Source organism: Phalangium opilio, unplaced genomic scaffold (assembly GCF_054372755.1).
Source record: "Phalangium opilio isolate 3A_F unplaced genomic scaffold, DU_Popi_V2 ptg000002l_1, whole genome shotgun sequence".
Taxonomy (NCBI): domain Eukaryota; kingdom Metazoa; phylum Arthropoda; class Arachnida; order Opiliones; family Phalangiidae; genus Phalangium; species Phalangium opilio.
This window is the reverse complement of record NW_028324144.1, coordinates 8,225,888-8,247,783: the sequence shown is the minus strand read 5'-3', so window position 1 is coordinate 8,247,783 and position 21,896 is coordinate 8,225,888. Positions and strand designations below refer to the sequence as shown.

The 21,896-nt window shown below is 37.8% G+C and overlaps 1 protein-coding gene across 1 annotated transcript; it reads right to left on the bottom strand.

The window, feature by feature from the left end:
- Positions 1-277: 277 nt before the first annotated feature.
- Positions 278-19,632, bottom strand: Past1 (putative achaete scute target 1). The gene is made up of 5 exons (XM_089850613.1): positions 19,375-19,632; positions 18,942-19,256; positions 16,635-17,145; positions 8,205-8,464; positions 278-2,886 (listed from the first exon to the last, which is right to left on the bottom strand). Exons 1-5 carry the CDS (start codon positions 19,461-19,463, stop codon positions 2,451-2,453), a joined length of 1,611 nt encoding a protein of 536 aa, XP_089706739.1. The 5' UTR covers positions 19,464-19,632; the 3' UTR covers positions 278-2,450.
- Positions 19,633-21,896: the final 2,264 nt, after the last annotated feature.

Genomic DNA, 21,896 nt, shown 5'->3' with positions numbered 1-21,896 from the left:
TGAAACCTCAAAAAAAGAAGAAAAAAAAGAAAAAAGACCTATGACGCCAAGAAGCTCTTCCCTGATTGGTTAGTTCGTGTAGGGAGTTGAGAGGCGGATAGTTTGCTTCTCAATTTACATGTCGTCTACAACCAAAGGCAGGGAATTGTTAATGAAGCGTACTTTTGGCAATACGCGTCATAGGCTTCACTCAAACTGACAGCAGAGTTCATACGAAATTTCCAAAATGAATTTCCCTGATATTTCCAGAGCACTTCTGATAATTTTCCAGACGAAATTTTTACATTCGAGGAGTCCAAGTGGTGTTTTCACTTTATGTAATTTCCGTGATTGTTTGAGAAAAAAAATCATTTTCCCTGAATTTTCGAAGTTATTTTAATTTTCCCTGATCTTTTCCCTCTATACCAATTTCCCTGATATATCCAGGTTTTCCCGGTTTTCCATATTCGTATGAAGCCTGGGTAGAAGGCGGGGTTCATAAACAGATGTATATTCATTATTGTATAGATTCAGGATGGTAATTAATCTTCATTAAGAAATTAATCAAATAGAAAAGTAAAAATTTCAGCCCTTACATAATCTAAAATACCATAACGTAAGTATTCTTTGGATACTAATACCTTCTTAACTATCAGGAAATTTGAAAGTATTTCGAAGGATACACATATATATAGCACCATCCGTGTCCGTGTCCGTATCGAGCGTATAGTCATAAAATTTTTCATTTCCATGATCAAGCTACGCAGTTAAATTTAATTTTAAACTCCTTCAAAAATACTTTTTATTTTATTTTAGATATATCTTTTTAAATAATTTTAAATAATAATAACAACAACAACGAAAGCTTTTTATAATAAATCTGTAAATAACCCCATATTATTTTAGAGCAGATAATTATAATAATAGAAAAAAAGAAAAGAATTATTTTACAGGTATTCGAAATTATTTTAAAAAATAATACGTAATATCAGTATGACTTAATATATTTTTTTTTCGTTGCTACATTGTTTTTTTTTTGGATTGAAAAAATAAGCTAATTTAACAGCTTTTTATTTAAACTAATGGCTGATACTAATTAAAGATAGTTATACAAACAAGTATGACGACATTTTTCGCGCGTTTTTCTTCTATAAGTACAGCCATTTATTTATTTACTTTATACAATTAATTAACAATCGCGGCAATGAAATTTTTTGGTCTAATTTTTGCAATATTTTAATATTAATAATAATATAATATATTTTAAAATAAGAACTTTTTAATTTTTATTTAAATAAGCTGTAAGAAGCTAAATTCTTAAATATATATATAGCAAATTACTGGGCAGGACAATATTATTTTTAAGCTATAGAGAGAGAGAGGCCATAGGGGGTGTGGTTTAATATGGCTTCTCCCCCTCCCCTTTCCACCAAAATGGCGGCAAACTTTACACAGACTTGTGGGGAATGCACCTGATTGGCTAAACGAAGGCTGGTTAATTACTGGACAGGACAATATTATTTTTAAGCTATAGAGAGAGGCCATAAGGGTGTGGTTTAATATGGCTCCTCCCCTTCCCCTTTCCACCAAAATGGCGGATCGAAGACTTGTGGGGGAATGCACCTGATTGGCTAAACGAAGGCTGGTTAATTACTGGGCAGGACAATATTATTTTTAAGCTATATAGGGAGAGGCCATAGGGGTGTGGTTTAATATGGCTCCTCCTCTTTCCACCAAAATGGCGGCAAACTTTACAGAGACTTGTGGGGGAATGCACCTGATTGGCTAAACGGAGGCTGGTTAATTACTGGGCAGGACAATATTATTTTTAAGCTATAGAAAGAGAGAGGCCAGAGGGGTGTGGTTTTAATATGGCTCCTCCCCTTCTCCTTTCCACCAAAATGGCGGATCGAAGACTTGTGGGGGAATGCACCTAATTGGCTAAAAGGAGGCTGGTTAATTACTGGGCAGGACAATATTATTTTTACGCTATAGAGAGAGGCCAGAGGGGTGTGGTTTAATATGGCTCCTCCCCTTTCCAAACTTTACACAGACTTGTGGGGGAATGCACCTGATTGGCTAAACGGAGGCATGACGTTCAATGGGGGATATTTTGACCCTTTTGCCCATACTCCCTATTATAAGTGTGTTCAAGTAAAAACCACAGATGTTATATTAAAGGTTACGGGTTTTTTTTTTATTTTTGAGAGTTCTGTATTCCGTAGATATTTAATTTTATTAACTTTCTTAATAGCTTAAAAATAATTAGTCACTCTCCAAGTATTCATCGCTGGAATGCAAATTAAGTTAGATCAAAAAACTTCAATCCCTTGAAAAAAAAATGGAGAGATTTATAACCAAATTTGCCTATCATCGAATTTTGGTGCGGTAGAGAGAATATCGCTTGATTGGATTTATTTAGAAAATAATAATCTTTTTTTTTTTAATTAAAGTAATTTAATTTTAATTTATCAAGGATGAAAGCCTCTTTTGCCAGGCGGAATTAAATGATCCGGTAATTCAGTGGGTATATCGTGGCCCTCTAACTTAACGTTAATAAGATGCATGGCCAATGCAAATTCATCAGCGTCTAACATGCCATCCTTATCAATGTCCGATAGTTTCCAAATTTTACCCAAAACTGAATTAGGTAATTTCGTCTTGACCATTTGCGCTTTAGCAGCGGCACCAGTGATTTTTCCATCAATCGGATTGAGTTGGTTGAATACTTCGTCAGTCTTGTATCTTTCCTTGGCTACTATCCATTCGCAATCGAGGGAACCGGCATCGGCCCCTTCGCCTCGGCCGTAACCGAAAGGACTCTTGTCCATTCCGTCAAAGGCACCTCCGTGAACATTGCCTTGATCTTTATGCTCAATTTGCTCTTGCGGAATCATAGACATCAGCCTAAATAAAAGACGAATATTCCGTTAATTAGTCAATTTCAAACTATATCATGCCTAGTTAATGAAGAGATAGTACAATACTCCACTAGCAGCTTAAACCCCCGTAAGTATTGGTTTAGAGAAAGCCGGGAAAGCAAGCATAGCCGGAATATTCTCAGAAAGATTATGAAGCAAAGTGACCGTCGAACCAATTAAATTACACTCCTGGTTGACGTATTCTCGCTTGCGGGGTGGTTCAGAAATTAACTAACGCCTAATTTTCCGTCACCCCTTTGCAACAAAAAGTAACAATCACCACTTCGATGCAATTAAGAGGGAAACACACGGGGTAACCTTTCTCCTCCCATCTTGCTTTTTTGGAGCATACTGTGAGTGCGCAGAAACGACAATATATCAACCCTCTCGTACGCCTCGATACCGAGGCTTGCCCAACCCTTTTTTTACATCGAAAAGGTCTATAGACCACTTCGAGCAGAGACGGCAAGACATCAACCACCTTGATACCTAAGACCATTAAACACAGATGAACTGGAATGATAAGCTAAAACTCGTGTTCTTCCAATGGCATCGCCTGTCGTCGCCCTTAGAAGGAGAGTCCTGAAACTTTTCGACTCGCATAATGTTTGAGTCGATAAAGTTTCAATACTGGTCGCGACATGGCGCTATAGAGGCGCTGCCCTAAAAGAACCACGCGCGGTATTCTCCACTCCAGTTCATCTGTGTTTAATGGTCTTAGTTGATACTGAGGGTTGCCTACCTACTTTTTTTACAACGTAATAGTCTATTACGTAAAAAACTTCTGAACCCCCCCTATGACAATAGTCTTCTGCTTTATTTCACATTGGGAACACATTTATCATGTTTTATAGTCTTAGGCCATCTCTTTTTACATGGTAATGTGAACGAACATGCTGGGAAACGCCTTTTATGATCTTAAGTTTTCCTATATCAGGGATAGATTTAATTTTCGAAGTAGGAATGGAGAACGGTTAGTATTTACTTCAGTCCGACTCACAGCCCAGTATAGAGCCCCGCCCTCCAACACGTAACGAAAAGTTTAAATTATCTTACTGGCTCACTTAAGCTACGTTTTGATGACGTTGCTGACGGGGATGGCGAAAAATACGCAATTCCTTTTTACCTCTGTCGCTATGACCCGTCCGCCTCTTCTTTCATACCCCTCCGTCCAGTGGAAGGAGGTCCGGGACTTTGACGCGCGCCCACATTACTCTGTTCCCCATTCCTACTTCTAAAATTAAATCTATCCCTGCCTATATTGATTATTGAGGTGGTTCATGCATGATTTGTTACGTAACACTTTAGTTCCTTACATATCCCTCTCTCAATGTAACAATTAGTAGTAACACTTAATAAAACCCACTCCCCGTCTCTGCATTACGTAATTTGTGAACAGTTCCTTTAGTGAGTCAATGGAAGAAGTAATATAAAAGGACACTAAATTTCAAAAACGTCATTTAGCGTTATTTCCTTTTTCACTGCATAGTTTCACCAAGAAGTTATATCTAGTTTATAAGGAAGAAGGTATAAGATGCCTAAGTATTCGCGCGCCATAGTCCCAGTCCCCCTTTCAAAGGAGGCCGGGCTATTTCGCCTCTCCTCAGTCGGAAAATACGTAATTTTCGTCATTCGCGTCGTGCTGACGTGAGTTTTCAAGAACCAATGAGATGCTGGTTGTAATTTAGAGGCGGGGATTAACTCCGGACCTACGTTTGGACTGGAGATAAAGCTAGATTATAAATGTGGCGAATTTATACCTTCTCCCTAATAAACTAGATATCAACTCTTGGTTTCACCCTCTCATCTTTTACAGACAAAAAGATGACGTGTTTTCAAAATTTCCCTAATAAACTAGATATCACTTCTTGGTTTCACCCTCTCATCTTTTACCGACACAAAGATGACGTGTTTTCAAAATGTTTATTTCCGTGCATCTTTAAAGGGAACGTGAAATGCTTTGTATAATTTATTATTAACTAAATAGCATTTTTCATTTATGGCTTTATGCGCTCCTTTGAATGGTAGGAAGTGAAATTAAAAGGGTCACTGTGCAAACCAGGAAAAAGTATGTAGTATGGTAATGGAAGATCGTTCCCTTCCCTATTATGTCGAATATTAGAGTACACGCTACTGACATATTGTTATATACGAGTAATGAACTCGTTACGCGTGGCTGATTTTTACTCCCAACATGTAGGCCTATGAATAAAATATACGCGGACAATTGTTTGTATAGGGTGCGACGACTCTTGTCTATGGGCGTGTAGATTTCAAGGCTAAAAGATATTTAGAGGTCAGATAGGTCGAATATTTGTATTTGCTTAAAAAACTGTTAAGTGAAGTTTGTGGCAAGGCTCTCATTCGGGGAAAGAGGATTTTATAGGACTTCTTTCATTTCTTGTTACTATTCAAATGCTTGTACAAAAAGACTAGCTTGACCGCTATTTCGAATTTTACTCAAGTTAAAATTGACCACGAGTGCAAGACACTGGAGTTCTGGGAAAAACTAAAACTGAAATATGCCAAAGACATGATTGTTTTTAATTATAGGTCTTTAACTAGTTAAGTTTCTTAAACTATTACTTGGAATCTTAGAAAACATTTTTTAGAAATAAAAATAAATACTTGATTTTAATCAAATGATTTTTTTAAAAAAATCGCTTGATTTAAATCCAACTGATTTAAGTCAACAATATAATTTAATTAGTCTTAAAAATGAGGGCTACTGCGCCGCCATTGTTATAATTATAATGGTACGAAATGTATAGAGGAATGCGTAAGCTTTCATTTGGTAATGCAGTAACAGGTGGTTTTCTTCAAAATTGCGATAGTTTTCCTTTTATATTTATAAAAAAAAGCCGATCATTTAAGGTATAATGTTATGTTACCTCTGACCTTTTTCTTTAAATACGACCCTGATTAATTGATTTTATGAATTTAAATAGTAATTATGAACAAAACTAAGTGAATTTTGCTGTAATTACGAACTACCTTCAATTTTGCTATATACAAAATTTACCTTTTAAATTTTAGGCCTAACGATACACAAAGGACTAAGGTGAAAGTTCAGGCTTCTAGGGTTAATGTCGTAAAAATTCCAAAAAATATAGGGCTTTATCAGGGATAGATTCAATTTTAGAAGCAGGAATGGAGAACAGTGTAATGTGGGCGCGCGTCAAAGTCCCGTACCACCTTCCACGTGACGGGACGAAGGGGGGGGGGGTATGAAAGAAGAGGCGGGTCAAAGCGACAGAGGTAAAAAGGAATTACGTATTTTTCGCCGTCCCCGTCAACAACGTCATCAAAACGTAGTTTAAGTGAGCCAATAAGATAATTTAAACTTTTCGTTACGTGTTGGAGGGCGGGGCTCAATACTGGGCTTGAGTCGGACTGAAGTAAATACTAACCGATCTCCATTCCTACTTCTATAATTAAATCTATCCCTGGCTTTATATAGCACCTCTGAGGGCCCTCTAACTTGCACACACGAGAAACGTTTTTCCCGTATCCCTGGACATGAATGATCTGGCACGATTTGAATAAACAAACGCGAAATAAATCCTATTGTCATAGGCCTTAGGTCGGCGAAACACCGGAACAAATACAATGATAATTTATATGAACTATTTGTTTAGCCGTATCTTAAAACAATTATATTTACCCCGCCCCCCTTCCTCCATTCCTCTATCGTATTGTTATTGTTATAGTTTCTTCTGCACGGTTACTAAAATTCAGAACCCAAATACATGTAAAATCTGGAATACATACAGCTTATAGGAATAATTGTGTAGTTGTACTATTCTCAGTGTATCTAGGAGGATTTTGTTGGAACAGCTAGACTAATCATTGCGCGTTTGACCAGGGATAGATTTAATTTTAGAAGTAGGAATGGAGAACAGAGTAATCTGAGCGCGCGTTAAAGTCCCGGACCCCCTTCCACGGGACAGAGGGGTATGAAAGAAGAGGCGGACGGGTCATAGCGACAGAGGTAAAAAGGAACTACGTATAGGGAGCTAACAACTGGCTAGGGGGAAGAGATAGTATGACGTCACGCAGCCCCCCTCTGGTTGGCATTTTTGCGCGTAGAATACTGTTTCCAACCGTTAGGGGGGATGAAACTCCAGTAAGAGATAGAAGGGTGTGACGTTTCAGGGTCAGAACTGTTAGCTCCCTATTTTTCGCCGTACCCGTCAGCAACGTCATCAAAACGTAGTTTAAGTGAGCCAATAAGATAATTTAAAATTTTCGTTACGTGTTGGAGGGAGGGGCTCTATTCTGGGCCAAGAAGTGATATCTAGTTTATTAGGGAGAAGGTATAAATTCGCCACATTTATAATCTAGCTTTATCTCCAGTCCAAAAGACGTAGGTCCGGAGTTAATCCCCGCCGCCTCTAAATTACAACCAACATCTCATTGGTTCTTGAAAACACACGTCAGCGGCGACGCGAATGACGAAAATTACAGTCATATTTTCCGACTGAGGAGATGGGCGAAATAGCCCGGCCTCCTTTTACGTCCCCCCTTGTATTTTGAAAGGGGGAATGGGACTATGGCGCGCGAATACTTAGGCGTCTTAAACCTTCTCCCTAATAAACTAGATATCACTTCTTGGTTAGACTAATCATTATGTTTGACGAATACTCTATCTCGCTGCACCTCGAAACATACGCGTGCCTTGGAACTCGCTTTGCTACCAACCAATGAAATCATCAATCGCAATTATGATTCAAAGCGTGAAGGTCGGAGTACATAAGCCCCGCCTACAAAACACGCAGAGAAATTAACAGGAAAGATATAGGGCACAATGATTGTTATTAGTTGTATGTATTCCGTTTCACCTACGTCACACTTCATGACAAGTTCTCAGTAACCAGTGACAAACTTATTTATGAAACAAACTTATGAACTTATGGTATGAGTGTTGGACTGATTAGGCAACAGGTTTGCCATAAATTAAAGAGGTGTGATATGTCATGTTACTTATAACCAGGGATACATGTAATTTTAGAAGTAGGAATGGAGAACAGAGTAATCTGGGTGCGCGGCAAAGTCCCGGACCCCCTTCCCGGGACGGGGGGTATGAAAGAAGAGGAGAGTCACAGCGCCGCCCCCGTCAGCAACGTCATCAAAACGTAGTTTAAGTGAGCCAATAAGATCATTTAAAATTTTCGTTACGTGTTGGAGGGAGGGGTTATGAGTCGGACTGAAGTAAATACTAACCGTTCTCCATTCCTACTTCTAAAATTACATCTATCCCGGTTATGACACAAAAGAATAATAAAAAAATTACTATGTTGATACCTTGATATATCTTCGGAAAGCATATGATCGACGGTATCTAAAAGTTTCTGCCTCAATGGACTAAATTTGGTAAAATCGTGATCTATGAGTTTTTCTTGCATCTCGGCAATATCGGGGAAATCTCCGGGAGATATTTGATGTTCGTGTTGAATTTCGCTGTAGACTTTGGAGAGTCCTCTAATAAGCTCTTTCTTTTTACTTTCCTTTCCAAACATGGAGGGCATTTCTTTCCGCAAAGCGCTGATGATAAGAGCGTGAACCTATATTTAAAACGACGAGGAACCAAAGGAATTAAAATTAATTTAACAAGGATGTTTAAATTTAATAAAATAAAATATAGATAAACGTTATCACATAAATAAATTAACAAGTCAAAGCAGGAACTAGACTTCAAAAATTAAATTTATAAATTAAATTTAAAATAAGTTACAAGCATGACTTTTAATCCTAAGGGAGGGTGAAAACTAAAAAGGAGGAAAATTGTTTAATAGTGATTTTTGTTTGATTCTACTGCGACTGCGCGAATATTAAAATCAGAAGTATATAATACTTCTCACGGAGAGAAGTGTACCAACCACAAATCGGGGTAATTGCAACACGATTCTTCCCAACATCATTTTACATTTGGAGTGCGCAAGGTTACTAAAACGAATCACATACGCGATAAATAGTTCTCTTATCATTACTCTATTAGCGCTTAACTATTTGCCAAGGCGCATGCGCTTGTGGATTTTGGTACCACGTCAAGATATTCAAGGTTTGTGGGTTCATTGCTGGGGATTTAGTAAATACCAAACAGTTATAGAATTCACCCTAGCACGGTGCGATGCCCATCTGAAGGTTGATGAACAGGAAAGCAAACAAAAAGGGCTCATGTGCCTGGGAAGATTCATGTTACATAACTAAAGTATTAAGAGGATACAGAGTGCCATCCTTCTATTACTATTATCCCCTTCTGATAAATGTTTTAAGAAAGTTCGCGCATCAAAATTCAAAATAGGAGCAGTTGTTTGTAATGACATAATACAAAAAACGATCTGAAGAAACCAATCTATGCCTTTCCTTAAGGACTTAACAGCTCTACGTCATACAACCTCAAGCTAGCTTCCACTATAGCTAGACAAGATACCAAGAGAGGCTAAAAAAAGGAATACCAGAATGGCAGCAGAGGGCGGAGTATAGTACATATGATAGTAGTGGACCTCATTCAGGGTTCGAATTAAAAAACCCAGCCCATAATAAACCCACTTAATAAAACCCATCACCAAGATCTTCAATCGTGATGAATTTGTGGTTTCAATTTCAAAATTATTATTTTTTTATGAAACATTAAGCACAGTGACATTTGAATGACAATTTCTACATTCTACAACGCAAAGATAAAACCCGGGTTTTTTCGAAGGTTCGAATAAAAAACCCACATAAAAGTAACCTATCACCAAGATCTTCAATTTTTGAAGAATTTGAATTCTAAGATGAAAAAACCTAATGAAACTCAATAAAACCCGATGGACTGGGGGTATAGATTTTGAGGCTACACTTGCAAGAGCCATCTTTAAAAATTACGACACAAATGTATCAGTATGTCCCGTAGCAGGGACTTGGCAATTCGGGCTTAACTCCACCCCAGCGCCATTATGGTATGGTTTTTTAACAGAATGAAAGCTATAGTGTGCTACCACGAAGCTAGGGGGGAAAAACTGTGACGTCAATATTGGGTCCCGAATTTGTATTGCCCAAGCTGACGACGTCTCTCGACTGCCAATATGGTCGCCTGAAAATAAGGTAAGAGATAAGAGCATGTGACGTCACTACAAAGTTCCTCCTGGTATGTTTTTTAGCACTAGTGGAAGGTAGCTTGACGTTGCATGACGTAGTCCCTATTTACTGAGCACTAGTTACTATTTATTCATCAGTTCATCATAAAAATAAAAAATCAATTTCCTTTGGCACATAAAAACTCCGTAAGCCTAAATCGATGTTTAAATTCAAATTCCACGGGGGCCATTAAAAATTTAAAATAAGTTTAACAGCAAGTAAGTACAAGGGAGAAACTACAAAAGAAAAACAGAATATTCTTTGTCCTAGAATAGAATCATTTCAAAACAGAATCATAGTCTGTTAATCTGCCCCACCACCCACGATAATACAATAATTCCATTTAAAAGGAGCATTCAGAAGCAGAGTACGTGAAACGCTCTTTCAACACCCTCAACTCAACTAGGCCTCATTTTTAAAGATGTTATTCATTCATTCAGCTCAGCTTTGTAGGCTACTTTAAAGGGAATGAGAAGCTTCGTTTGAAAAAAACTCCGATTTATATAACAAAAGATAGACTTAATAAATATCAAGCTTTTAACTCTCCGATTTCTGCTTATTTGGCCGCAATATGCATTTGAAAATGCTTCATGTGAAATTATGTGAAATGCACTTTTTATGAATGGTTAAAACGTTTCCCGTAGGCTGACGTCACAGATATATTTTTCACGTCAGATGGTGCCACTCTCTCCGCTATCAGACCCAGAGTTTAGACTGGCGAGAAGCTCGAGGCGCGTATAGGATTCCCGCGCTTTTTTCCCCTCACGTCATAGTGACGTCATCAAACGGGCGAACAAGCTCGACAAGACAAAATTATTGATGTATCGAAACTGAGTTTTCGTGATTTTTCAATGTGACAATAAGCATTTGAAAATGCTTCATTTGAAATTATTTGAAATCCAATTTTCATGAAAGGCTAAAACGTTTCCCGTAGGCTGACGTCACAGATATATTTTTTCACGTCAGATGGTGCCACTCTCTCCGCTATCAGACCCAGAGTTTAGACTAGCGAGAAGCTCGAGACGCCGCGTATAGGATTCCCGCGCTTTTTTTTCCTCACGTCATAGTGACGTCATCAAACGGGCGAACAAGCTCGACAAGACAAAATTATTGATATATCAAAACGTAGTTTTCGTGATTTTTCAATGGATTTTAAAAATAGAAACTTTGGTTCAATTATATTAAAAACTTGATATTTTGAAAGTAGAGACTCGAAATAATAATAATACCACTTTCGCGGGAAAATATGATATGAAATTGTAAATTCGCATTCCCTTTAATAAAACCACAAAGCACTTGATAATAGCAGACGCTAAGGGAATCTTTTTCTCTCTTATTTTTCATCCCTTGGAGGAAATAATACTCCAAAAAAGAAAAAAAAGACCTGTTCCATTTAGATACGACTAAACTGATAGACCTAGCCCCTAAAACAAGAGCAAATTTAAAGGTTAAACAAAGTCGGCTAGCTGACACAGCTGGCTGCTGTACCGTATTTTCAATTTCATTGGTAATTTCTATGACGATGGTTTTTCGTATTTACAAAATTTGATTTGAAGGAAGCAAACATAACATTATACATTAAAAGCACAGCCTTTTTCAAAATATAAAAGGAAAACTATTAAAATTAGATTATCTCTTACTAAAAAATAATTAGCATTTAATTAGTCTTAAAAACGAGGTTTAGTGGCGTCTGCTAAATCGAACCTCTTACCACTACGGGATTGGTTGAATTCTAACAATGGCTGAGAGAGATAAGGGTAAGGTAGGAAGGAGTAAGAGGTTCGGTTTAGCAGACGTCACTAAAGCAATGGCGGTTTAATTAGTCTTAAAAACGAGGACTACTGCGCCAACCACCATTGGTTTAGTGGCGTCTGCTAAAACGAACCTCTTACCCCTACGAGATTGGTTGAATCCTCACAATCGTGACGCGAGACATGGAGCGTGCCACGAGAATTTTGTTAATAAAAAGGCAAGGCGTTACGCAATTGGTCGGAGGTCCTTTAAAATTATCCTTAAAATCTGAACCTAATTTGAATTTCAAAATCATTCAGAAGTATTTCCTGTGCAGACTGGTCTTATAATTTGCAGAAGAATCGATAAAAAAATCACTTGATTTTCTACTTCACCCTCCCTTTAAAATGTAAAACGTCAACAAAACTTCGCGTTGCATTTCTACTTGAAATCGCAAGTCTCATTAATACATCATATTAAAATCTTATTTTTTCAAAATACCCATAAATCTTAAAATATATTGAAAATCTCATTAATTTAATTCCCAGTCTTTTTTTATAACTCTCAAGATCTGGTGTTAATTAAGTCCGTTTAAATGAATGTGGGCCAGAATTTTAAGTACCGACTGCAACTACCCTTTCGTAATTTAAAAAAAAAAAATTAACGTAGACCTAATTTGAATAAAAGATTTTAAAAACGATATAGCGGAAGCGTAAGTTTGACAATGGTTGAAACGACGTCACAGATTATTCTGAAGTGACTCCTAGTGAGACAGAGACTCGCTTTAAAGTGTCAAACGTATAGAATTTATCTTATAATGAATTAATGATATAATATACGTGGAATTTGGCATTAAATATAGATTAAGCAATTAGTTATCAATTTGTAAACTCCCATTGAGATTACCTAGCTAATTATCTACTCTAGTTTTACAGCGTTCCTTGATTATTACAAAAAAACGGAAGGTTAGAAAAACAATAGGGTGATTTCACCCACATAGTAATATAATCAAAGTGTATACGCAACACCATTGATACAAAAATGACACTTTTTTCTAATAATGTGCATTCCAGTGGAAAATGATGGTAATAACAATAATAATAATAAATTCGAAATAAATGAAAAAATGTGGTTTGTAAAGGTTAAAATAGCCGGTAAATATAGGGGTAAAATAGCGGGTAAATCTAGGGGTAAAATAGCGGGTAAATCTAGGGGTAAAATAGCGGGTAAATCTAGGGGTAAAATAGCGGGTAAATCTAGGGGTAAAATAGCGGGTAAATCTAGGGGTAAAATAGCGGGTAAATCTAGGGGTAAAATAGCGGGTAAATCTAGGGATAAAATAGCGGGTAAATCTAGGGGTAAAATAGCGGGTAAATCTAGGGATAAAATAGCGGGTAAATCTAGGGTAAAATAGCGGGTAAATCTAGGGGTAAAATAGCGGGTAAATCTAGGGGTAAAATAGCGGGTAAATATAGGGGTAAAATAGCCGGTAAATATAGGGGTAAAATAGCCGGTAAATCTAGGGGTAAAATAGCGGGTAAATCTAGGGGTAAAATAGCGGGTAAATCTAGGGGTAAAATAGCGGGTAAATCTAGGGGTAAAATAGCGGGTAAATCTAGGGTAAAATAGCGGGTAAATCTAGGGGTAAAATAGCGGGTAAATCTAGGGGTAAAATAGCGGGTAAATCTAGGGGTAAAATAGCGGGTAAATCTAGGGGTAAAATAGCGGGTAAATCTAGGGGTAAAATAGCGGGTAAATCTAGGGGTAAAATAGCGGGTAAATCTAGGGATAAAATAGCGGGTAAATCTAGGGGTAAAATAGCGGGTAAATCTAGGGATAAAATAGCGGGTAAATCTAGGGGTAAAATAGCGGGTAAATCTAGGATAAAATAGCGGGTAAATCTAGGGGTAAAATAGCGGGTAAATCTAGGGGTAAAATAGCGGGTAAATCTAGGGGTAAAATAACGGGTAAATATAGGGGTAAAATAGCCGGTAAATATAGGGGTAAAATAGCCGGTAAATATAGGGGTAAAATAGCGGGTAAATCTAGGGGTAAAATAGCGGGTAAATCTAGGGGTAAAAATAGCCGGTAAATATAAGGGTAAAAATAGCCGGTAAATATAAGGGTAAAAATAGCCGGTAAATATAAGGGTAAAAATAGCCGGTAAATATAAGGGTAAAATAGCGGGTAAATCTAGGGGTAAAATAGCGGGTAAATCTAGGGATAAAATAGCGGGTAAATCTAGGGGTAAAATAGCGGGTAAATCTAGGGATAAAATAGCGGGTAAATCTAGGGTAAAATAGCGGGTAAATCTAGGGGTAAAATAGCGGGTAAATATAGGGGTAAAATAGCCGGTAAATATAGGGGTAAAATAGCCGGTAAATATAGGGGTAAAATAGCGGGTAAATCTAGGGGTAAAATAGCGGGTAAATCTAGGGGTAAAATAGCGGGTAAATCTAGGGGTAAAATAGCGGGTAAATCTAGGGGTAAAATAGCGGGTAAATCTAGGGTAAAATAGCGGGTAAATCTAGGGGTAAAATAGCGGGTAAATCTAGGGGTAAAATAGCGGGTAAATCTAGGGGTAAAATAGCGGGTAAATCTAGGGGTAAAATAGCGGGTAAATCTAGGGGTGAAATAGCGGGTAAATCTAGGGATAAAATAGCGGGTAAATCTAGGGATAAAATAGCGGGTAAATCTAGGGGTAAAATAGCGGGTAAATCTAGGGATAAAATAGCGGGTAAATCTAGGGGTAAAATAGCGGGTAAATCTAGGATAAAATAGCGGGTAAATCTAGGGGTAAAATAGCGGGTAAATCTAGGGGTAAAATAGCGGGTAAATCTAGGGGTAAAATAGCGGGTAAATATAGGGGTAAAATAGCCGGTAAATATAGGGGTAAAATAGCGGGTAAATCTAGGGGTAAAATAGCGGGTAAATCTAGGGGTAAAATAGCGGGTAAATCTAGGGGTAAAATAGCGGGTAAATCTAGGGGTAAAATAGCGGGTAAATCTAGGGGTAAAATAGCGGGTAAATCTAGGGTAAAATAGCGGGTAAATCTAGGGGTAAAATAGCGGGTAAATCTAGGGGTAAAATAGCGGGTAAATCTAGGGGTAAAATAGCGGGTAAATCTAGGGGTAAAATAGCGGGTAAATCTAGGGGTAAAATAGCGGGTAAATCTAGGGATAAAATAGCGGGTAAATCTAGGGGTAAAATAGCGGGTAAATCTAGGGGTAAAATAGCGGGTAAATCTAGGGGTAAAATAGCGGGTAAATCTAGGGGTAAAATAGCGGGTAAATCTAGGGGTAAAATAGCGGGTAAATCTAGGGGTAAAATAGCGGGTAAATCTAGGGGTAAAATAGCGGGTAAATCTAGGGGTAAAATAGCGGGTAAATCTAGGGGTAAAATAGCGGGTAAATCTAGGGGTAAAATAGCGGGTAAATCTAGGGGTAAAATAGCGGGTAAATCTAGGGTAAAATAGCGGGTAAATCTAGGGGTAAAATAGCGGGTAAATCTAGGGGTAAAATAGCGGGTAAATCTAGGGGTAAAATAGCGGGTAAATCTAGGGGTAAAATAGCGGGTAAATCTAGGGGTAAAATAGCGGGTAAATCTAGGGGTAAAATAGCGGGTAAATCTAGGGGTAAAATAGCGGGTAAATCTAGGGGTAAAATAGCGGGTAAATCTAGGGGTAAAATAGCGGGTAAATCTAGGGGTAAAATAGCGGGTAAATCTAGGGTAAAATAGCGGGTAAATCTAGGGGTAAAATAGCGGGTAAATCTAGGGTAAAATAGCGGGTAAATCTAGGGGTAAAATAGCGGGTAAATCTAGGGGTAAAATAGCGGGTAAATCTAGGGGTAAAATAGCGGGTAAATCTAGGGGTAAAATAGCGGGTAAATCTAGGGGTAAAATAGCGGGTAAATCTAGGGGTAAAATAGCGGGTAAATCTAGGGGTAAAATAGCGGGTAAATCTAGGGGTAAAATAGCGGGTAAATCTAGGGGTAAAATAGCGGGTAAATCTAGGGGTAAAATAGCGGGTAAATCTAGGGGTAAAATAGGGGGTAAATCTAGGGTAAAATAGCGGGTAAATCTAGGGGTAAAATAGCGGGTAAATCTAGGGGTAAAATAGCGGGTAAATCTAGGGGTAAAATAGCGGGTAAATCTAGGGGTAAAATAGCGGGTAAATCTAGGGGTAAAATAGCGGGTAAATCTAGGGGTAAAATAGCGGGTAAATAAAAGGGTAAAATAGCCGGTAAATATAGGGTAAAATAGCCGGTAAATATAGGGTAAAATAGCCGGTAAATATAGGGTAAAATAGCCGGTAATTAAAGGCTAAAATAGCCGGTAAATATAGGGTAAAACAGGCGGTAAATAAAGGCTAAAATAGGCGGTAAATAAAGGGTAAAATAGGCGGTAATTAAAGGGTAAAATAGCCGGTAATTAAAGGGTAAAATAGCCGGTAATTAAAGGGTAAAATAGCCGGTAATTAAAGGGTAAAATAGCCGGTAAATAAAGGGTAAAATAGGCGGTAAATAAAGGCTAAAATAGGCGGTAATTAAAGGGTAAAATAGCCGGTAATTAAAGGGTAAAATAGCCGGTAAATATAAGGGTAAAAATAGCCGGTAAATATAAGGGTAAAAATAGCCGGTAAATATAAGGGTAAAAATAGCCGGTAAATATAAGGGTAAAAATAGCCGGTAAATATAAGGGTAAAAATAGCCGGTAAATAAAAAGGTAAAATAGCCGGTAAATAAAAAGGTAAAATAGCGGTAAATAAAAAGGTAAAAATATGGTTTATAAAAGTAACTGAAAATCTCCCCTATTAATCATCAGACCAGTGAGTATATTTATCCTTATAGCAGTTTAATAATAAAAAAGGTAGCATATTACCTTGGCCAATCTTGCTCTCTTGATTAAATCATTCAATTTTCTAAGGGCGGCATTTCTTGGCAAACTTTGAAGATCCATAAATAGATCCTGTTCTTCGGCTTCGAATAGTTTGCGATTCATGTCGTATCGCAGAGGTTGATCCCAAAATGATCCGATATAAACTCTGGCTACTTCGGGAGTATTAAGAACTTTTCCTAGCGACCACATGAGCGCTCCGTAAACTCGCATTAATTGCTGATGATCGATCATGTCGGCTTTGTTTAAAATAATACGGATTTTATCATCGTGGCCGCGTAAGGCTTCGATAGACCGCCGAAACTCGTCGGAAATATCCAATTTGTGGGCGTCGAAGAGTAGGATAATACGATCCACTCTTTCGGCAAACCATTCTAAGACACCGGTGAAGTCGTAGCCGCGATCTAACCTTTGTTTTTCTCCCGATAAAATACCGGGAGTATCTACTATCGTTATACTTTGAAGAACCGGGCTATTTAATAAGGAACATTGAAGTCTGAAACGAAATAATTGCCGGCGCAATTAGCTAATTATATTATTAAACGACGTAGATTGAAATGGCCTGACAACCCTCCTATAATTGTTTTAGATAATAAAATACACTAATATCATTGACAACTTATCGAACAGTTTATTAATTTAGCGTAAATTTTCTAAGTTTAAGCATGGATAAAGAATGCGCGTAAGGAAATTTGTTTTCACGTTATAGGATAGGCAACTCCCCATATCCGACGGCAGCTTATTCGATCAGGGTTCATACAACTTTTGGAAAACAAATTTCCCCGAATTTTCCAGGTTTTTATATCCCCATATACTTCCCTGAATTTTCCAGGTTTTTATATCCCCATATACTTCCCTGAATTTTCCAGGTTTTTCCCGTATTTGGAGTATCCTATGGAGCAAATGTTAATGAAGGAGGGGGCGGGCAAATAGGACTATTACATAATCAAAGGACATCCCCGTATCTCTAATATAACCAGAGTTATGAGCCTCCAAAGTTGGGTGTAATGTTAATCCTATGGAGGGAATGTTCACGAACATTTTGCTTAATTACTCGGCCACTGTTTGACGCAAAGTTCCCTGATTTCCCTGAATTTTACGAAAAATTCTAAATTTCCCTGAATTTTCCCTTTGGTTTTTGTCAACTATAATTTATTTCCCTGATTTTTCCAGGTTTTCCAGGTTTGCATGAACCCTGTCGATATATACTGTACGTATACTGCAAGTACGTTTTGTTAACAATTTTGATTTTATCATCTATAATTACTATCACAAAATTTTTTATAGGCAATTTCACTTTCCATTAAAGGACGCGCGATTATCCAGATCAGAATTACTATTTTTGGTTTTGAATCAAATAATTTAACCAGCTACTTAAATTTCATAAACCTGACATTATCAATCATTTATAAAAACTATCAACTATTTTTGTAATATTGACAAATAAATAAACATATAGGTACAATAGAGTGCTGTCAGTTGTGACGTCAGATCCAAGGTTAAACGTCACGAGTCTGCCTTTAGCAATGAGCGGCCATGACAGTTACCGTTTTTTCTTTATGGGAAAACAGCATGGGTGACGTCACACCGGCTCTTCTGATAGCACTCTATTATATTTTGGGGATAACCAGCCATAACAGGTCTAATTCGCCTTGTATCAAGTGGAAACTATTTTAATACGTGGTTTAACAGGGTTCGACGGTTCGTACGAAATTTTTACATTGAAAATCCCTGACTTTTCCAGGTTATCCCTGACCAAATGTTGCCTATATCCCTGACCATTTTAACGTGTTTACCAGAGCCAACTTCATCACACCTGGCTCATATTTAGCATTGCACGAAGAATGGTTTGATATACCAAACAAAATCCCTGACATATCCCTGACTTTTTAGGGAAATGTTTTAAATCCCTGACTTTTTCCCCTATTTTCCATATCCCTGACTTATCCAGGTTTTCCAGGTTATCCACGTTCCGTACGAACCCTGTTTAAGCTAAAAGGCAGTTTTTTGCCATTCTACCAGTGTTGTCACGACGCTATTGAGTCAAAATATTGCAGAGAGAAATGCTATCAACCCTATTCTTGGTATCTTTTCTAGCATGAGTGGAAGCTAAAGTGAGTAACACTGAAATGTCAGTTAAATCAGACTTCGAGGACTTCCAACTTATTTAACTTTAACTAAACTTAACCATACATCTACCAACTTTTCTATGTTAAGGCTGGTTATCCATAAACTATAGGCCTAATTTCACCCCATTCGGAAACCCTTATAATATATATGAAAGATTCTCACCTATTCAAGAAGGCATTACCGAATTTGGATAACGGTCTATATTGTTTCTTGGGGTCTACAACTAGAGCATTTCCAGGTATAACACCATCTTGGTCACCGTACATAACCGCTATAAACCTATCTGTCGTTGGTTCTGGCCCAATTCTTATACCAGGGAAATCTCTTTCCAAAAGATGCTTGATAAAAGTGGTTTTTCCCGTTGAATATTGACCCACGAGTAAAATCATGGGTTTAGCGTCAAAATCGGGATCATCCAACATCGGCGAGTGAAAATCGTGGAACATGTATTCTTGTTCCAACGGTAAAATCTTCGTCCTGAAAAAAAAAAATTAGGAGGTGTCAATTAAGTTACAGATTAGTCATATAGTCGTGTTGGTTTCGTTTGTGCCATACTGCTAGGAAGTTGGAAACTATATTAGTTAAGCCTTGTTACCTGTAAACTTTTTTAAGTCCCTCGGTAACATTTCCGTATATTTCAGGTTGTCTTTTACGATTTTCGTCTTTACCTAGCCAGCTAAACATGGCTACTTTTTCGAGGATTAAGTTAAATTACTTTTTCAAAAGCGTCGTGGACTGTACGCCCGTTTAGATTGAAGACGAGAACGCTCCTCCGCTACGAACGAAGCCAATTTTCTAGGCCAATGCCTTGAATGTCGCCGAAAAATACCACTGCCCCTTTTCCCGGGAAAAAAAAAAAGAGCGTCATAGTTGTATTAGGCGCTCACTGGCGCCCCCCAGCGAGAAACATCCTTCCTTTTTGCTTAGAGGAAAGAGGCGAGAAGCCTCGAGATGGAGACTACAGTCACTAGTAGTCACTACAAGACTAGAAATCAGTCTGGGAAAAAAGGATATTTTTTAAACTAGTCCTTGGGACCATAGAGATACAAGAGGAACAGTTGAGAGTCATTTTTGTGACGGTTTTAGGGCATTCGCTCCTTCGCATGTGTGATGGGGTGAAAGACTGGTGGCGCCCCCTATCGACGAGCGAAGGAGTTATTAATAAGGTTGAGCTTAGAGTAGTGGCACTCTATGTTAACTCCCTATAGGGCATAATAAGTCAAACCCTCGGAGATGCCATTACTCCATTTTATACGAGCTAAGAGCGGAAAAACGTATTTTATAAATTTTACACCTGTAAAATCTTTTAAAAAACACTTGGAACTTGTATTTCTACTTACTTTCGAGGAAATACCACCGTTTTCTGAAGGTAAGAGTCTTTTTTTATACATTTATTAGTAATAAAAACATTTAAGGCGAGCTAAGCCTTGGTCTTGTAAAACACGGCAGATTAGTGATTAGCGCGAGGATTAGCGTCGTTTTCAAAATCACTAATCTGCCGTGTTTTACAAGACCAAGGCTTAGCTCGCCTTAAATGTTTTTATTACTAATAAATGTATAAAAAAAGACTCTTACCTTCAGAAAACGGTGGTATTTCCTCGAAAGTAAGTAGAAATACAAGTTCCAAGTGTTTTTTAAAAGATTTTACAGGTGTAAAATTTATAAAATACGTTTTTCCGCTCTTAGCTCGTATAAAATGGAGTAATGGCATCTCCGAGGGTTTGACTTATTATGCCCTATAGGGAGTTAACATAGAGTGCCACTACTCTAAGCTCAACCTTATTAATAACTCCTTCGCTCGTCGATAGGGGGCGCCACCAGTCATTCATCCTATCACACATGCGAAGGAGGAGAAGCGAAAAATCCCTCACAAAAACGTTCAAGGACCGCTTTCCCCAATAGTTTGTCTAGGCTTTAATAGTGTTATAATGTCTATGCTTGGGACCAGTGACGCCCCTAGTGTCCTAAATAATAAACTGGTCTCAGGACTGGTTCCTGCCTTTGTTCTCCTATAAATTTGCTATTAATAAACTGGTCGCGAGGACCAGTAACCCCACTTGAATTCAAAATCGGGTCCAAGCAATTAATATACTGGTTTCGGACCAGAGGAAGCGTGCCATTTCTCAGACTGCTCCCCGTAGCTGTCTGGGAAATAGCACACTTCCTCTGGTCCAAAACCAGTTAATTAATTGCTTGGACTAGTTTTTTAATTCAAGAAGTGGGGGTTACTGGTCCTCGGGACCAGTTAATTAATTGCAAATCTATAGGAGAACAAAGACTGGGACCAGTTCGGAGACCAGTTTATTATTTCGAGCCCTAGGGGGTCACTGGTCCCAAAGACTAGGTTTAAAAAGATCCTTATTTCCCAGACTGCGGCCCGTAGATGAGGGTGCCATAGCTTACTCGATCACGCGCTCACAGAAGCAAACTGCTCGCGCTATAGAAGCCAGTTTCATCGCAAAATAAATAAAATCAAAATAAGAAAGTTTTTCTCGGATTATCGATGGGAAATTCAAAGAAACCCGAGCGAGTTTGGAGAAGGCCCGTTTTTTGGTCTAATTCAGAAAATACTGGGAAAAAATCTCTTGAAATCTTAATATGACACGTGTAACATAAAGTTTCTCATTGTTGTGCAAAGTTTTAAAAGTTTCTTTCACATAGATTTTGTTCTTGTAAAAACATAAAAACGGAAATTAGCCATAATTTATGGTGTATTCTTCGGTTTCACTGGTTCAAATCTCTTGCAATTTTAGTGACAATAAAGAGTTTTAAGCTATCGCGCAAAGTTTCAAAACTAATAGTTCTTTTCCAAAATGAATTAAAATTTTGTTTACGGATAATCACAACCTAATTATAAACAAAAAGCGGATAGATCTAAAAAACAATGAAAGAAAAACTTTGCACAAAAATTAAAAAGAAAATGCTTTTTTTATTATTTTGCTAATCTCATTAAAATTTCAAGAGATTTGAAGGGATACTTACAGAATTAGGGCCAAAAAACTGGGGTTCTCCCATAGACGGCCTGATTTTTCGAGCGGAAACTGAAAAGCCAAAAAGCGCTTTCACATAGGGAAAAAAATTGTTCAGGGGGCTTCTATCAGACGCTTTTCAGAGTAG